The 18,824-nt window shown below is 38.0% G+C and overlaps 1 protein-coding gene, 1 non-coding gene and 1 pseudogene across 2 annotated transcripts in view; 2 read left to right on the top strand and 1 right to left on the bottom strand.

Moving 5' to 3' along the window:
- ZYG11B (zyg-11 family member B, cell cycle regulator) overlaps positions 1–16,509 on the top strand; it is a 72,522-nt gene extending 56,013 nt beyond the window's left edge. Inside the window, exons 13-14 of the mRNA XM_045548008.1 lie at positions 1,839–1,936; positions 14,983–16,509. Coding sequence (XP_045403964.1) covers positions 1,839–1,936; positions 14,983–15,173 — 289 coding nt within the window. The 3' untranslated portion in view covers positions 15,174–16,509. The remainder of the gene's footprint in view (positions 1–1,838; positions 1,937–14,982) is intronic.
- LOC123635643 lies at positions 8,207–9,008 on the bottom strand (annotated as a pseudogene).
- On the top strand, positions 10,022–10,128 carry LOC123636160. The gene has a single exon (XR_006734368.1). It is a non-coding gene; the product is annotated as a U6 spliceosomal RNA (small nuclear RNA).
- Positions 16,510–18,824: the final 2,315 nt, after the last annotated feature.

Raw genomic sequence — 18,824 nt, 5'->3', positions numbered from 1 at the left:
ACCCGCACACAAGAATCTTATATCCTAGTGAGGAAGATCAAATGTGAATCAGAGGCCAGCACGGTGGCTCACACCTATAATCCCAGCACTTTGGGAGGCCGAATCAGGAGGATCGCTTGAAGCCAGGAGTTCAAAACCAGCCTGAGCTAAGAGTAAGACCCTGTCCTAACAATAACAAAAAATTTTAAAAATTAGCTGAATGTGGTGGATACTTAGGAGGCTGAGGTAGGAAGATTGCTTGAGCCCAGGAGTTGGAGGCTACAGTGATCTGTGATTGCACCACTGCACTCCAGCCTGGGTAACACTTTTATTCTGGGGGAACACAATGAGACCCTGTCTCTTTAAAAAAAAAAAAAAAGTGAATCAGGCCTGCGCGGTGGCTCACGCTTGCAATACTAGCACTCTGGGAGGCCGAGGTGGGTGGATTGCTAGAGGTCAGGAGTTCAAGACCAGCCTGAGCGAGACCCTGTCTCTACTAAAAATAGAAATAAAAATTATCTGGACAACTAAAAATATATATAGAAAAAATTAGCCGGGCATGGTGGCGCATGCCTGTAGTCCCAGCTACTCCGGAGGCTGAGGCAGTAGGATTGCTTGAGCCCAGGAGTTTGAGGTTGCTGTGAGCTAGGCTGACGCCACAGCACTCACTCTAACCCAGGCAACAAAGTGAGACTCTGGCTCAAAAAAAAAAAAAAAAGTGAATCAGATAAAAACCACCATTAGGCTAGACATACATAGAATATTATGAAATTAAAGGTTAAAGCGCTTATATCCACACTGGAAAATGGTAAAAAGCTTCCAGAGGAAGTGAGTTGTGAGCTGAGTTTTGTAAGCTAATTAAGTAGAGGTAGGAGATTTTAGGAAGAGAAAATAATATATCAATGCAAGGAGGTCTAAAACAACATGACACGTTGAAGGGACTAAAAGTAGCACCAGATTCAGTTGGAGAAAGTGCATAGTGAATGGCTAACTGTTTATGACAGGTGACTTTATAGCTAAGTTGTTAATTACCTGAAATATTTCAGGATGCTGCATAATTAATTTCATTACAACTTATTTTTGTTATTTGCTTCATAAATGCTGATACTACCAACATTTTTGAATTCTCCAACTTATATTCTACCCATTTTTGTTTATGACAGTAAAAATAGAAAGGATAGTTCATGGTGTTCTACCAGTTAGTTATCACCTAACTTCTCCATTTCTTAGTTTGTAAACTGAGGTCTACTAGTCTTCAAATACAGCTTTTTTTTTTTTTCTTTTTTTGACAGAGTCTCACTCTGTTGCCCAGGCTAGAGTGCCGTGACATCAGCCTAGCTCACAGCAACCTCAAACTCCCGGGCTCAAGCAATCTTTCTGCGTCAGCCTCCCAAGTAGCTGGGACTACAGGCTTGTGCCACCACGCCCAGCTAATTTTTTGTATATATATTTTTAGTTGTCCAGGTAATTTCTTTTTATTTTTAGTAGAGAGGAGGGGGTCTCACTCTTGCTCAGGCTGGTCTTGAACTCCTGACCTTGAGCGAGCCTCCTGCTTCAGCATCCCAGAGTGCTAAGATTACAAGCGTGAGCCACCACACCTGGCCTCAAATATAGGTTTCGAACAATTTTTTTTCTCTTTTAGTACTATGTTCTTATCACCTTCATCTTCTGTACTGAGACTTGTCTGATTGCAATCTCTCTGAAATGACTAAGACAAAGAAAAGATGTTCTATAGTTCATTTATATTAGTCTAGTTATAATAGGGTCAAACTTTGAAAATGAAAAGTTTAAGAATCACTGCTTTAGAAAGTAATGCTAAGTATGGGATGTAACTTTGATTTTTTCTTTTGAACCTTTAGGTCCTTTAATCCATTTTTCCCATTACTTGGCTGTTTCACAACACCAGGAGTCCAGCTATGGGCAGTTTGGGCCATGCAACATGTCTGCAGCAAGAATCGTATGTACCACAAAAGAGAACTATGTTTTCCTTTTTCAAGTGAAATTCTCCTTTCACAGGAAAGCCATTTCTAAATTGTAAGGTTGAAGTGATTTTTAAGGACACTGACTTTTAAAGATGCAATGAGAATCTTTGGTTATAAACCAAATGTGTTCTTTCAGAATGAGTTTGACAATACTAGGTACTGAATAACAATGGTGAATGAGACACTGTTCTAACCTCATGGAATTTAAAGATTAAGAGCCTATAGTGAATCTATTTGTTGAATAAAAAGTCTTAAGTAGATCTGTCTATGATACATTCCAATGCCCAATTCTCATCTGTTCAAGATGTAACTGTCAGCACCCATGATCTCTGGAGAAGCAAAGCATTTAAATCAGGTTTCATATCATTCTTTTTTAAAGGTCATGATATAACTCTTTTTGAGTTATTAATATAAACTCAGTCTACAAATGCTGTGACACAAGAAACACATAGAACCATTTTCATAGTACAGTATAAATTAATAGTTTTTTACATTAAAAATAAGGACCAAGGAAAAATAATTTTAAAAAAATTAAAAGGTAGAAGGAAAATAGTAGAATGTAGACCCATAGGCCATACATAATGATTCATATACTTTTTGTGGCTGGGTTGGAAATAGTAAGCTACATGGTTCTCCATATAAAGAGGGAAAACATCTTACAGGGAGCACCAGGGAAGTAAAGCTTTTATGAGCAGTTAACTACAAATTAAATTTCTTATATAGGACCTTAATAAGGGATGTATTATAAAGCGCCTTATACAGGAGACGTGAGAATTGTTTCTAACAATATATAGTGATGGCAGTAACATTTTGTGAGAGTATTTTTTGTGTTCTTTGATGAAAACTAAGTGCACAGCCTGAACAAAAGCAAGACCACATCTCTACAAAAAATAGAAAATTAGGCCAGGTGTAGTGGCTTATGCCTGTAGTCCTAGCACTCTGGGAGGCCAAAGCAGGAGGATTGCTTCAGCTCAGGAGACCAGCCTGAGCAAGAGTGAGACCCCTGTCGCTACAAAAAATAGAAAAAAATTAGCCGGGTATGGTGCCATGTGCCTGTAGTCCCAGCTAGTCAGGAGGCTGAGACAGGAGGATCGCTTAAGCTCAGGAGTTTGAGATTGCAGTGAACTATAATGACACCACACACCACTGCACTACAGCCTGGGCAACACAGCAAGACCTTGCTAAGAAGGAAAGGAAAGGAAACAGGAAAAGGAAAAGGAAAGGAAAACTCAGTGCATACCCACAAAAAGGGAACTCACTAAAAGCCCCTCTGTGTCAAACAGAGACGGTGTGTTTAGAGAATGGGACGTGAATGAGAAAACTGCTTTGTATCCATCTAAACTCCCACCTGGAGGCTTCTCTGGCCCCTCCTACTAAATTACCCAGAAACAGAGTTGTTCATTCAAAAATATAAGACTGCCTCTTTAGCTACATTAAACTGTCTCTGCCCTAAAACTTTTCTCCTTTTACCATACCCACAGGTTCTGAGAACTCCCTAGTTTTAAGAAACTAGTCTGTCCCATCATATACCCAGCCTCTAATCCCTAGGCTTCTTTCTTCATAACTGAAGGAAAGGACCTTTCACAGCTCAGTAGGAGATAATAGTGCATTTTCACATAAGTATTTATTTTTGTGACTACTTTTAGGTATCAGTGTTCTTTCAAATTTACTCTATGGAATGACAGTCCCAAAGAACTTATTCTAAAATGCACTGTATTTTGGGGGAATGTCAGAATATTTTATTTCTAACTCAGGTAGTTTAGGTTCCTACTTTCTTGCTTTCTGGGCTTATTTTGTTTATATTTAAATGGAATTTACTTCTGTTTGTATTAAAATGCCTTAATGCTGCTAATACCTGTTAATAATTAAGAGATAGAAGTTGAGTATCTTTTATCCAAAATGGTTGGGACCAGAAGTGTTTCAGATTTTGAATTGTTTTGGATTTTGGCATATTTGCATATACATAATGAGATAATCTTGAGGATGAGACCCAAGTCTGAACACAAAATCCTTTTATGTTTCATATACACTTAATACACATGGAGTGATGATAATTTTTTTCATTCTTTTCCTGATCAGATAGCTCAGATTTTAACTCTGAAGATAATTTTATACAATATTTTAAATAATGTGAGATCAAGTGTGGAATTTTCCACTTGTGGTGGTGTGACAATACTCAAAAAATTTGGAATTTTGGAGGATTTTGGATTTTCAGATTAGGGATGCTCAGCCTGTGGTATAGCATGGTATTTAAAAGCATATAGTAATCTACTTGGATCCAGATAGCATCCACCACTTACTATGTATGCTACCTTGAACAAATTATTAAGCCTGGGCCTTAGTTTCCACATCTGTTAAATGGGAATAATAATAGTACCTATTTCACAAATTATAATGAGCATTTTTAATATTTTATAAAGTTTTTTTGACATAATTTGTAATAATCACATAATCTTTATTGTTGGGTGTATCGGTTTCCTAGGTCAGCTGTAACAAAATACCACAAACTGGGTGGCATAAAACAACAGAAATTTATTGTCTCATGCTTCTGGGTGCCAGAAGTCTGAAATCAAGGTGTCAGCAAGGCCATGTTCTCTCTGATGGCTCTAGGAGAATCCTTCCTTGCCTCTGCTAGCTTTTGCTGTTTGTCTCTTATTCGTGGAATTCTTTGGCTAGTAAATGTATCACTCAAGTCAAATGGCCACCTTCTCCCTGTGTATCTTAACATTGTCTTCCTTCTGTGTGTGTCCTTTTCTGTGTTCCAATCTTTCCTTTTCGTAAGGATGCCAGTCATATTGGGGCCAATCCTAATGAGCTCATTTTTAACTTGACTAATTATTAATACATCAGCAATGACCCTCATTTCCAAATAAGGTCACATTTTGAGGTACTGGGGGACTTTAACATATCTTTTCATGGGACATAATTCAACCCATAACATATGGCTATACACTTATTCAATGAATTTATCAGTAATTTATATAAGCACTTACCTATGGATGAACATTTAGGTAGTCAACTTTTTCATTTTAAAATTATATTGAAAAGCTTGTTTTTACAGAGATACTGATTCCAACATTATTTGTAATAGCAAATAACTCTTAAGTGAGAGGTCCAGCAACAGGTAAATGTTAAGTAATGTTGAAATATCCATACAGTGGAATATTTGCATGTCACTATAAGTGAAGAAGACATAATAAGAAATTACATAAGCAAGAACTTACATTCTAACTGGTACCAGACTAGCACTTTAGTTATAGAAAAACTGAGGGAGAAATTTGAAACTCTTTTCAGATTAGACAAAGGTAGCAAGGATTCTGATCCCTGAAAGAAGGAAAACAAATGAGCTTCACTTTCTCCCTGATTTTCTTCTTGTAAGCATTTACTAGACCCTGGATGTCTTAGTCAATTTTGTGCTGTTATAACAGAATACTTGAGACTGGGTAATTTGTAAGGAACAGAAATTTATTTCTCATAGTTCTGCAGGCTGGAAGTGCAAGATTAAGGCACTGGCATTTGATGTCTGGTGAAACCCTTCTCACTGCGTCTTCACATGGCAAAATGCTAAAGAGCAAGCTAACAAGGTGGCAGAAGGAAAAGCTGGCAAGCTAGCCGAATGCTGTGCCTTAATCCTGTTAACAAGGAAGAAGCCCTCCTGGCCTAATCACCTCTTAAATGCCCCAACACTTAATACTATCACATTGCCAACACCTGAATTTTGGAAGGGACGCATTAAAACCATAGCACTGGCATAAGATGGGGGAACCAAGCACAGCATAGCAATTTCATTGAGCCAAGGAGACAGAGATCAGAGTTTGGTAAGATTGGGGTGCCTGGAATTGTGGGCAGGGGCAGATTAATGCAGAGGTGGCAGCTACATCTAGAAAGCACTCTAGAAATCTTTATAAGGGTCTGTTGTGTCTTTGGCTAAATACTAAGCTGTGCATGCCTAGGGTGAGATTCCTTGCAGCCTGGGAAAGTACAAATACCAAGGAGCTGCTAACTGAACAACACCTGGAGTTCACACAGGGTTGGGAAATATGTGAGTTCCAAGTAGAGTGGAAAGGTCGGGTATGGTGGCTCACGCCTGTAATCCTAGCACTCTGGGAGGCCGAGGTGGGTGGATCGCTCAAGGTCAGGAGTTCGAGACCAGCCTGAGCAAGAGCGAGACCTCGTCTCTACTAAAAATAGAAAGAAATTATCTGGCCAACTAAAATATATATAGAAAAAATTAGCTGGGCATGGTGGTGCATGCCTGTAGTCCCAGCTACTCGGGAGGCTGAGGCAGTAGGATCGCTTAAGCCCAGGAGTTTGAGGTTGCTGTGAGCTAGGCTGACGCCACGGCACTCACTCTAGCCTGGGCAACAAAGCGAGACTCTGTCTCAAAAAAAAAAAAAAAAAAACAAATAGAGTGGAAAGAACAATACCCAGGGCATTCAGTAGAGATGCCAGAAAAGGTTAAGGTTAAACTACTCCCCAAATATTGGCCTTTGGGCCAATCTTAGCAAAACTTAAAACACAGTCTTGAAGTGATCAAGCTGCTCTTCAAATAAATAAAGTCTACCAGAGAACAACTAAGCACTCTTTAAAAAAAGACAACAAAATCTAAACACTCAACAACATGTTTAGGATCTGGTAAAAATTGCTAGGTGAAGGAAGAAGGAAAAAATGTGATCCATGTGATCCATACTCAGGAAGAAAATCAGACAATTAAAAGAGACTCAGAAATGACGGTGAGGATGGAATTTAGCAGAAAAGAACTTCAAAATGTTTCTTATAGATGTGAGCTAGGATTTTAAAGAACACATGAACATTAAGAGAAAAAAAATGTGATATAAAAAAGTAATACAGAAGTCCTAGAGCTAAAAGCTTTGAATTTCTGGCCTAAAAAATATCTAATGACCTTAAGAGCAGAAAAGCTAACACAGAAGAAAAGATCAATGCAATTGAAGACATAGAAATAGAAACTGTCCAAACTGAAGCATAAAGAGAAAGAAAGCCAGAATATAAAAAAGAATGAACAGGCCAGGTGTGGTGGCTTACACCTATAATCCTAGCACTCGAGGAGGCCAAGACCAGAGGATTGCTTGAACTCAGGAGTTCAAGACCAGCCTGAGCAAGAGTGAGACCCCATCTTTACTAAAAAAAAAAAAAAGTGGAAAAAATTAGCTGGGTGTGGTGAAACTTAGTGACCTCTGGGATAACATCAAGTTGCCTAATGTGTAATTAGAGTACAGTAGTAGAAAGAAGGCAAACAGAAGAAGATTGGAAAAAATGATGGTTGAAAATATCCCAAATTTGATTAAAACTGTAAAAACCACAAATGGAAGAAATTCAGTGAGCACCACACAGAATAAATCCAAAGAAAACCACACCAAAGCTCATCATAATCAAATTGCTAAAGGCCAGCACAGTGGCTCACACCTGTAATCTTAGCACCCTGGGAGGCCGAGGCAGGAGGATCGCTTGAGCTCAGGAGTTCGAGACCAGCCTGAACAAGAATGAGACCCCCGTCTTTAAAAAAAAAAAAAAAAAATTGCTGAAAACTAGTAATGAAGAGAAAACTTTAAAAGCAAATAGAGAAAAAAGGCATGTTATATATAGTGCAACGAAAGTATCTTCAACTGAATGAACTTACCACAACATATCTAAATGGGTAAGTTGCAGGTAAAGCAATACTTGGACTTTTATAGCATTAAAGGCCTATAGTAGAAAAGAAGAAAAGTCTCAAATCAATGATGTCATTTGTACCTTAGGAAACAAGACAAAGAAGAGCAAATTAAACACATTGTAGCAGAATAAAGGAAATAACAAGGATCAAAGTAGAAATCAATGAAATAGAGAACAGGAAAAGATAGAGAAAAATCATTGAACCAGAAGCTGACTGGGCTTGGTGGTGCATGCCTGTAGTCCCAGCTACTCACAAGGCTGAGGCAGGAGGATTGCTTGAGCCCAGGAGTTGGAGGCTGCAGTGAACTATGATCACACCACTGCTTTCCAGCCTTGGCAACAGAGTGAGTCTCTATTAAAATTTTTTTTTTTAAAAATAGTTCTTTGAGATCAATAAATTTGATAAATGTCTAGCCAGACTGGTCAAAAGAAACAATAGATACAAATTACCAGTATCAGGAAGGAAAGATGTGATGTCAGTACAGATTCTTCAAATATTAACAGCATAATAAAGGAATTTTTTTTGAAGGAAAATTTTTACTATTTTTATGTACAGAAAACTCAACAGTGTACATTTAACCCAGTTTAGTGGCAAGCTCTTTAGCCTTTGCCTTTCCTGGCTTGGCAATACTAGCCACAGATTTTGGATCCAGGACATTGCCTTCCCAGTGATGGCGGATCTCATTATATTTGTCATTATAATTGGTCCTGATAACTTCTACCAGCTTAGCCAAAGCCCCTTTGTCTTCTGAGTTAACCTGTATGAAAGTGACAGTGGTGCAGGTCTTTCTATGGACCAGACATCTCAGTCTTGCCTTCTGCTTGATAGTGCAGTAGGGAACGCCCATCTTAGGACACAGGGCAGGCAGGAAGACAACCAGCTTGATGGGATCCATGTCATGTGCAATCACCACCAGCTGATTCTTCTTGTTCTCTACCAAGGTGGTGACAATATTAACCCCTGCTCAAAAGACAAGTGGTCTCATAGTGGGGATATCCCCTTTGCTGGCAGCTTTTTTCTTAGCCTGGGCCAACAGTCTCTGCTTGTCTTGCTTTGTCTCTGGTCTGTATTTGTGAGCCAGCTTAAGCAGTTGAGTAGCTGTTTGTTGGTCTAAGGCCTGGGTGAACTGGTTAATTGCAGGAGGCACTTTCAGCGGCTCACAGAAGATAGCCCTTTGCCACCACAGCTAGATATAGCAGGGCCATTTGACAAAGCAGTGAGATCCCTTTTGAGCTGGATGTCTTATCTGATGCCAAAATTCTTTAAGCCTTTTCTCAAACAGGGGACTTACCACCTTTGTGGCCTCCTCCTTCTTCAAAACAGCGGCCCCACGCAACCTTCTTCCCCTTGACCTTCTTTCCTTTCAGCATCTTGGGTGGCTGGAGGAGAGAGATAAGGAATATTTGTGGACAACTTTATGCTAATAAATGTGACAACTTAGATAAAATGGGTAAATTCCTTGAAAGACACAAATTACTAAAGTTTACTCAACAAGAAATAGATAACCTGGATAGCGCTATATCTATTAATGAAATTCAACACTAGTTAAAAGCCTTTCCACAAAGAAAACTCCAGGTTTAAATGATTTCAGTGGTAAAATTCCACCAAACATTAAATAAAAAAAACTATATAAAATCTTTCAAAAAATTGAAGAGGAGGAAATACTCTTGAATTAATTCTATGAGGCTAGAATTACCTTGATAATAAATACCAGGCAAAGACATTATAAAAAAAAAAAATTGGCCAGGTGCAGTGGCTCATGCCTGTAATCTGAATTTTGAGAGGCTGAGGTGGGAGGATGGCTTGAGATCAGGAGTTCAAGACCAGCCTGGGCAATGTAGCAAGACCTCTGTCTCTACAAAACACTTTTTAAAAATTGGCCAGATGTGGTGGTATGCACCTGTAGTCCCAGCTACTCCGGAGACTGAGGTGGGAGGATTATGTCAGCTCAGGAGTTGGAGGTTGCAGTGAGCTATGATCACACTACTTCTCTACAGCATGGGCAACAGAGTGAGACTCTGTCTCCAAAAAAAAGAAAGGAAAAGAAATTTACTGAATGATATATCTCATGAACATAGGTGGGAAGTTCTTAACAATTTTTAAAAAAATGGAATCCAACAATGTATAAAAAGGACCAAAGAGGTTATTCCAGCAATGCGAGATTGGTTTAACATTTGAAAAGCAATGTGTTTTATCCTATTATCAGAGCAAGAAAGAAAAGCTATCTGGTCATCTCAATAGATGCAGAAAAAGCATTTGACAAAATCTAACACCCAGTCCTGATGAAGAGTATGCAAGGAAAACCCTCACAGCTAACATCAAAATTCATAGTGAAAAATTAAATGTGAATGCTTTCCCCCTAAGATCAGGAACAAGATAAGAATGTCTGGTGCTCGCTTCAACAGCACATATACTAAAATTGGAATGATGCAGAGTAGATTAGCACGGCCCCTGCACAAGGATGACGCACAAATTTGTGAAGCATACCATATTTAAAAATATATATATCTGATCTCACCACTATTCAACATTTTAATGGAGGTTCGGCTAGTGTGGTCAGAAAAGAAACAGAAATAAAAGACATCCAGGTTGGAGAGAATGAAGTAAAATTGTTTTCATTCACAGATAACATGATCATCTATGTAGAATATCCTATGGAATTTACAAAAGGACATCTAAATCTAATAAGTGAGTTTAGCAAAGTTCCAGGATACAAGATCAATATACACAAATCAGTTGCATTTCTGTATACTAGCAACAATCAAGGTAAGTGGAAAAGTGACATTTATGATTGCATCAAAAACTAAAATATGTAGGGATATCTGACAAAGATGTGCAAGACCTATACTCTGAAATCAACAAAGATTTGAGAGACATTGCTGAGAGACATTAAAGAAGGCCTAACTAAATGGAGAGATTTACTGTGCTTATGAGTTAGAAGACATAATATGGTTAAGATGGCAATTCTCCCCAATTTTATGTATGGATTTGATACAGTCTCAGTCAAAATCCCAGCAGGATTTTAAGGAGATGACAGGCTGATTCTAAAACTCATGCAGAAATACAAAGGACCCAGAATAATGAAACAACTTAGAAAAAAAGAAGAACAAAATTGGAAGACTTATACTACATGACTTCAAGATATACTGTAAAACTACAGTAATCAAGTGTTGTGTGGCATAAAAATAGACAAAGGTAGTTCAGTGGGCCAGAATAGAAACTACAGAATTAGACCTATATATATTTACATAGTTAGTTTTTTATATAGGTTCAAACAATTCAGTGAAGAAAGGATAGTCTTTTTTTATTTTGAGACAGAGTCTCGCTCTGTTGCCCGGGCTAAAGTGAGTGCCGTGGCGTCAGCCTAGCTCACAGCAACCTCAAACTCCTGGGCTTAAGCGATCCTCCTGCCTCAGCCTCCCGAGTAGCTGGGACTACAGGCATGTGCCACCATGCCCGGCTAATTTTTTCTATATATATACTTTAGTTGGCCAAATAATTTCTTTCTATTTTTTTTTTTTAGTAGAGATGGCGTCTTGCTCTTGCTGAGGCTGGTCTCGAACTCCTGACCTCGAGCAATCCACCTGCCTCGGCCTCCCAGAGTGCTAGGATTCCAGGCATGAGCCACCGTGCCCGGCCGAAAGGATAGTCTTTTCAACAAATGGTGGTGGAACAACTAGATCTCCATATGCCAAAAAATTGAACTTGATCTATACCTTGTACTATATATAAAAATTAACTTTGAAAAAAAAAATTTTTTTTTAACAGAGTCTCACTAAGTTGCTAGGCTGGACTGAAGCTCCTCGTCTCAAACGATCCTCCTGCCTCAACCTCCTTAGTAGCTGGGACTATAGAGGTGCTTACCACCATGCCTGGCTACAAAAATTAAATTGACCATAGAGCTGAATGTAGAACCAAAACCTTTTAAAAATCTCTAGGGAAAAAAAATCAGAAAATCTTGCATTAGGCAAAGATTTCTTAAATATATACAAAAGCATGACCTATAGAAGAAAAAAATTGCTAAATTGGACTACATCAAAATTAAGAACTTCTACTCTTTGAAAGACACTGTTAAGAGAGTTAAAAACCCAGTATGCATACTGGGAGAAAATATTTGCAAATGACATGTCTGATAAAGGACTTGTATATAAATATATAAAGAATTTTCAAAACTTAAAAAAACAAAGTAAAAAAATAGACAAAAGAATTGAATAGATCCTTCACCAAAGAAGATTAACGGATGGCAAATAAGCCCATGAAAATATGCTCAACTTCTTAATGAGAAACATATAGATCAATGCGTTAGAATTAAGATTCTATCTTAATTATTTGACATCTATGATCAAATAATTTTCAACAGAGTACAAACACAATTTGCAGGACATGGTGGCTCACTCCTATAATCCCAGCACTTTGGGAGGCCTAGGTGTGAGAATCACTTGAGACCAGGAGTTCAAGACTCACCTGAGCAACATAGCAAGACCCCATCTCTACAAAAAATAAGAAAAATTAGGTGGGTATGGTTGTGTGCGCCTGTAGTCCCAGCTACTTTGGAGGCTGAGGCAGGAGGATTGCTGGAGTCCAGGAGATTGAGGTTACAGTGAAATATGATCACGCCACTGCATTCTAGCCTGGGGAACAGAGCGAGATCCTATCTCTAAAAAAAATAATAATAAATTTAGGCCGAGCGTGGTGGCTCACACCTGTAATCCTAGCACTCTGGGAGGCCGAGGTGGGAGGATCGCTTAAGGTCAGAAGTTAAAGACCAGCCTGAGCAAAGAGCGAGACCCCGTCTCTACTAAAAACAGAAAAATTAGCCAGGCGTGGTGGCTTGTACCTGTAATCCCAGCTACTTGAGAGGCTGAGGCAGGAGAATTGCTTGAGCCCAAGAGTTTGAGGTTGCTGTGAGCTAGGCTTATGCCATGGCACTTTAGCCCAGATGACAGAGTGAGACTTCATCTCAAAAAAAAAAACAAAGAAAGAAAATAATAATAATAAATTTTAAAAAATAAATCTTCATTACCTTGGATTAAACAGTTCTTTATTTATAGGACACCAAAAGCACAGTGCAAGAAAAACTAGCTTAATTAGATTTAATAAAAAATAATAAAATTTTTTGCTTCAAAGGAACCATCTAGAAAGTGAAAAAAAAAACAGAATGGGAAAAAATATTTGCAAATTATCTGTCTGATAGGAACTTGTTTTCAGAATATATAAAGAATTCTTACAACTCAATAATAAAAAGAAAAATAACAATCTTTAAATGGGCAAATAATCTGAATAGACATTTCTCCAAGGAAAATATAGAAATGACTAATCAGCACATGAAAAAAAGGTCAGCATCATTAGTCATTAGAGAAGTTTATATTAAAACCACCATGGGTTACCACATCACACTTATTAGGGTGGCTGGCTATAATAAAAAAGATGGTCAGTAACAAATGTTGGCAAGGATGAGGAGCAACTTTCTCATTGCTGATGTGATTGTAAAGTTGTACACCATTTTAGGAAACTGGTGATTTCTTTTTTCTTTTGTTTTTTCAGAAATGAGGTCTCCCTGTGTTGCCCAGGGTGGAGTGCAGTAGCTGTTCACAGGTGCGATGATGGCACTCCTGGGCTTAAGTGTTCCTTCTACTTCATCCTCCTAAGTAGCTGGGACTGCAGGTGCACACTGTGTCTGGCTCAATTTGGCAATTTCTTTTAAAGTCAAACATACATTTGGCATTTGCCTGGCAATCTCAGTATATTTTCTCAAGAGCAACAAAATGAAAAGTCCACAAAATAACTTATACAAGAATGATCATAATAGTCATTATAGCCTAAACCTAGAGGGCTAGGGGGACCAACAAATGTCCATCAATACAGTAACAAATTAAAAATATATGATACATTCAATGCAATGGAATACTTTCCAGCTTAAAAAACTACTGGCTGCACATGGTGGTACATGCCTTTTGTCCCAGCTACTTGGGAAGCCAAGATAGGAGGATCACTTGAGCCCAGGAGTTCAAGGCCAGCCTGGGCAACATAACAAGACCCCATCTTTTAATAACAAACAAACAAAAACACCCAATACTGTTAATGTGTAACTCATGCTGAACAAAAGTAGATACAAAAGAATATGTTATTATATGATTCCATTTATACAAAGTTCTAGACCAGGCAAAAGTAGTCCATATTATAGAAATTGGAACAGCAGGCTGGGTGTGGTGGTTCACGCTTGTAATCTTAGCACTTTAGGAGGAGGATTGCTTGAAGTCAGGAGTTCCAGACCAGCCTGAGTAAGAGCAAGACCCCTTCTCTACAAAAAATAGAAAAACTAGCCTGGTTTAGTGGCGCTTACCTGTAACCGCAGCTACTGAGGAGTCTGAGGGAGGAGGATCACTTGAGCCCAGGAGTTTGAGGTTGTAGTGAGCTGTGATGACCCCACTGCACTCTAGCTGAGGCAACAGAGCAAGACCCTGTCTCTAAAAAAGAAAGAAAAAAAGATTAGAACAGTGGTTGCCTGGGATGAGGGGGGCACAGGAGAGATTGACTGCAAAGGTGCACAAGAAAACTTTTTAGTTGATGAAAATATTCTTTATCCTGATTGTGCTCGTGGTTATACAGGTATATACATTTGGCAAAATTTATCAAGCTGTAGATTAAAAATGGTTCATTTTGTGTAAATTACACTTTAATAAAAACAACTAAAACTAAAAAAACCCTTAAAAGTCATATGTACGTAAAAGAAGAAATATTTTTAAAAACAAAAGGCAAAGAAAATATTAAAAAAATTTAAAAGTTGCATGTGCAGTATGAATGCCATTAGGTTCAAAAAGAAAGCATAGGAAATGCATAAAAGCATGACAACACTTATGTTACCTGTTAGCTTTTGGGTCAAAGATAAGATATGGAGAGGAGTGTGAGAAGGACAAAGGGATGAAAGATTACCTATGGGGTATAATGTACACTATTTGGGTGCTATCTACAAAAGCCCAGACTTCACCACTATACAATATATACATGTAATGGAATTCAACTTATATCCCCTCATTCTATTAAAATTTATAAAAAGAAAAAAGGATAAGATTCTTATGATTCTGATTCTTTTTATTTTCTTTTCCAGATTATATATATCTTGAGGGTAGAATAATTTATTTATTTATTTGTTTGTTTAGGGTATGTTATTATTTATGTGAAGGCCTCGTACTGTAGACATAACATCATTATAGAGGTATTTATTAAGATATAAGATGTTAGTGGTCAGTTAAAAAAGCTAAAATTTAAGTACAAAAACCTCCTAAGAACTCATTTTTTGTGTGTGGGATAATTGTTTTAAGAAAAGCTGTTTCTCCTGTTTTCTTTCAGCTTCAAGATATTGCAGCATGCTGATTGAAGAAGGAGGATTGCAGCATTTATACAACATCAAAGATCATGAACATACTGATCCCCATGTCCAACAGATTGCTGTGGCCATTCTGGACAGCTTAGAAAAACACATTGTGCGCCATGGGAGGCCACCTCCCTGTAAAAAGCAGGCCCAGGCCAGACTAAATTGATAGCCATAATTGGATAATTGCATCACAGGCATCCTTTTTGTGATTGGTCCATTTAGAATATCTTACCCTCTGTGATGTTTTTGGGGTTTCTGTGACAAGAGTCATAAGATCAGTTTAGGATTAATAATGTACAGTACTGCCCATGTGAACAGTCTTTAATTTGTCTTGTGATTTTTAACTTATGAGGCAAGAAGGGTCTCTTCCTTTATCATTGCCTTTTAGGAAATTTTCCACATCTTTCAGTGTTTGAACTTACCTGTATTTGAGATCTACAGTTTTATGGTAAAGTTTGCACGAACCCTTAGGCCAGACTTTTCTGATCTCAAAGTCCCTTCTAGTCAATTTGCAGCTGCAGATAATCTGTTAACCTGATTTCTGCTTCAGTTGTAAATTTTATACTGCTTCTGTATAAAATGCCTTTATTCTCTATCTGTGCACCTTTTATAAGATGTCCTTCTTATTGTGAAAGAATGGAAGTCAAAGTTGACTCCTCATGGAAGCTACTCACTGGCAGGAGCCTGGATGGCTGGCAGAAAAATATATTAGAAAGAAAAACTATTAAGGGAGAACATTGTTTAGGAACTGGGAATTGCTTTCACGGGATAGTTTTAAAAATGGGACAGGCTATCCTTCTGGAGCCCACAGTGAGGAGAAAATTGTTCTCCCTATTTATTCCTGGAAGCATGGTCTGCTACTTCCTACACAGACTGCTGTTTACTCTCTAGAAATATTTCCCCAAGCATCACACTGTAAAATAATACAGCATTCTGTGTTAAAGATGTCCAACTCTACATGTTATTTCATGAAAATATGAATTTTTAAAAATTTTCTCTGGTTAAAACTTGCCATTCTTTCTCCTCTATTCCGAAGTCATTTTTGTTCAGTGGAATAGAGACTACAGCACAGTGTTAACCTGCTCAGTTAAAATATAATTAACAACAGTAAATTTTGCCATGAAAAGTTAAATTTTCTTTTGTTGATAATACATGTATCTTATTAATGTGTTCATGTTGGAGAAGAATGTCCACATCTCACTGTTAAAAATGAAAAGAGAATTAGACTGTTGTTAAATGGTTACATGTAATGATTCCACTTGCAGTACGTAACAGGAAATAATTTTGAGGGATTATTTTTTAGATAATTACCTTTCCTTTAAGATATCTGATACAGTATAGTAAAGAATCAGTTATCATTATATCAGTAATAGCACTTGGGAGACAGCAAGTCACCAAGAAACTTAATTTCCATTTAAAATTTTATGAATAAGATTAATCTGCAATCTCAAATAACTACAGTTTTTTCATAGATGGCCAAAATGTTTTCAATAGAGTTTTTAAATGGAAAGTTTAAATTACTGTGACTATTCACTGTAATTTAGAAAAGACATTAGTGCACTGATAACATTTTTGACACACACGTTTCATACGACTATCACGGTAATCAGACTTGAAGTTTTTGGAGTTCCTTAATGGGGATGAAAACTGAGTTAAATTAAAGTAAGTATTTAGAACCATTAAAAACCATATTAAATTGTGGGTTAAGGCTGACTCAATTGGTTAAAGGAATTTCTGTAGGTATATAAGATAAATTTTCACAGATTAAGTTTATTCCAGAGAAAATAGAAAATTCTTTTAAAGTTTTTTTTTTTTTTTTTTTGCCTTTTTTCTGAATTTTAATGTCTAAGGCAAAATTTGGAAAGTAAGATGGCTTGCAGTAGCTTGAAAGTTGCTAGGTGTGTTGACCATTTCCAGGTCTTTTATCTAGTGTAGTTAAGGGAAAGCCTATTTGAGAAGTTTGGCTTCAAGTTTCTATTTTATACTATGGAAGACAAAAGTGCATGTTCCTTATAGGCTAATTCTAAGTTTTCAGAAATGGCTAAAAATGTACAGAAGACAGTAAATTTGTTGTTTATTCAGATTCACTTCTTGATAGATGAAGACTCAAAAATATTTAAAATTAAATTTAAATTTACTTCTTCAAACATCAGTAATGGCCAGATACTTCTGAGTCTTAAAAGCAAAACAATTGATCACATCCCAAATATATAAAATTTTAGTGCCTTTGTGGTTGGGATGGTTCTTAAAAACTGTGTATATAATTAAGGCACAGAATTGTCTGTAAGGTCTTGAATCTGGCTAAAATACAGTAGTTGTATATATTGAAATTTTGAGGCATAACTGGCCAGTGTCTAGTTAGAATCTATGAGGCCTCCCTTTTGCAGTTGTAGACTAGAATGTAACAGTTCTTGGTGCCTTCAAGGGTTACCTTTCAGTGGCTTAGAGGTGCTATTTCAAGCACAATTTAGACTAGGGTTGAACCACTCATTGCTCAAATCATTGGTGTGCTTAGATATTATAAAACATAACCAGATCAGTCCACAAGTAACAGTTTGGATCTACTAAAGGAAATGGAATTAGGCCAGGCACAGTGGTTCACGCCTGTAATCCTGCCACTTTGGAAGGCCAAGGCAGGAGGATCCCTTGAGGTCAGGAGTTCAAGACCAGCCTGAGCAAGAGCGAGACCTCGTCTCTATGAAAAAAATAGGAAAATTAGCCAGGCGTGGTAGCTCATGCCTATAGTCCCAGCTACTTGGGAGGCTGAGGCAGGAGAATCCCTCCAGCCCAGGAGTTTCAGATTGCAGTGAGCTATCATGATGCCACTCCATTCTAGACAGGCGACAAGAGTGAGATCTTGTCTCAGAAAATAAGTAAATAAAAATTTTTTTAAAAAGGAAATGAAATTAGACTTTTTAGAGTATAATGGTATATTTTGGTATCATTGAGTAAAACAACAAATTAGAGCAAATATAATTAAGACATTCTTGGTATTGAATAAGTTTTGCTGTGATCTTTATACTCTAAAAAATAATTTTTCCTTTTTTTTTTATTTTTTATTTTTTTTTGAGACAGAGTCTCACTCTGTTGCCCCAGGCTAGAGTGCCGTGGCATCAGCCTAGCTCACGGCAACCTCAAACTCCTGGGCTCAGGCGATCCTCTTGACTCAGCCTCCCAAGTAGCTGGGACTACAGGCATGTGCCACCAGGCCTGGCTAATTTTTTTCTATATGTATTTTTAGTTATCCAGCTAGTTTCTTTCTATTTTTTTAGTAGAGACGGGGGTGGGGGAGTGTGGAGGGTGTCTCGCTCTTGCTCAGGCTGGTCTCGAACTCCTGACCTCGAGCAGTCCTCCCGCCTCGGCCTCCCAGAGTGCTAGGATTACAGGCATGAGCCACCGCGCCCAGCCTTAATTTTTCCTTTTTGCAGTTGAAAAGAAACAGAAATTAAGTAGTAATAAGGGGTTAGTTTACCCTCTGGCCAAGGACTTAGTGGCTACTGATCTTAATTAGTTTGGGATCTTTAAAAAGCATATCAGGGCCGGGCGCGGTGGCTCACGCCTGTAATCCTAGCTCTGGGAGGCCGAGGCGGGTGGATCGCTCGAGGTCAGGAGTTCGAGACCAGCCTGAGCAAGAGTGAGACCCCGTCTCTACTAAAATAGAAAGAAATTATCTGGCCAACTAAAAATATATATACAAAAAAATTAGCCGGGCATGGTGGCTCATGCCTGTAGTCCCAGCTACTCGGGAGGCTGAGGCAGTAGGATCGCTTAAGCCCAGGAGTCTGAGGTTGCTGTGAGCTAGGCTGATGCCACGGCA

Source organism: Lemur catta, chromosome 3, assembly GCF_020740605.2.
Source record: "Lemur catta isolate mLemCat1 chromosome 3, mLemCat1.pri, whole genome shotgun sequence".
Classification (NCBI taxonomy): Eukaryota; Metazoa; Chordata; class Mammalia; order Primates; family Lemuridae; genus Lemur; species Lemur catta.
The sequence above is the reverse complement of the archived record's forward strand: the minus strand, read 5'-3'. Positions and strand labels throughout refer to the sequence as shown.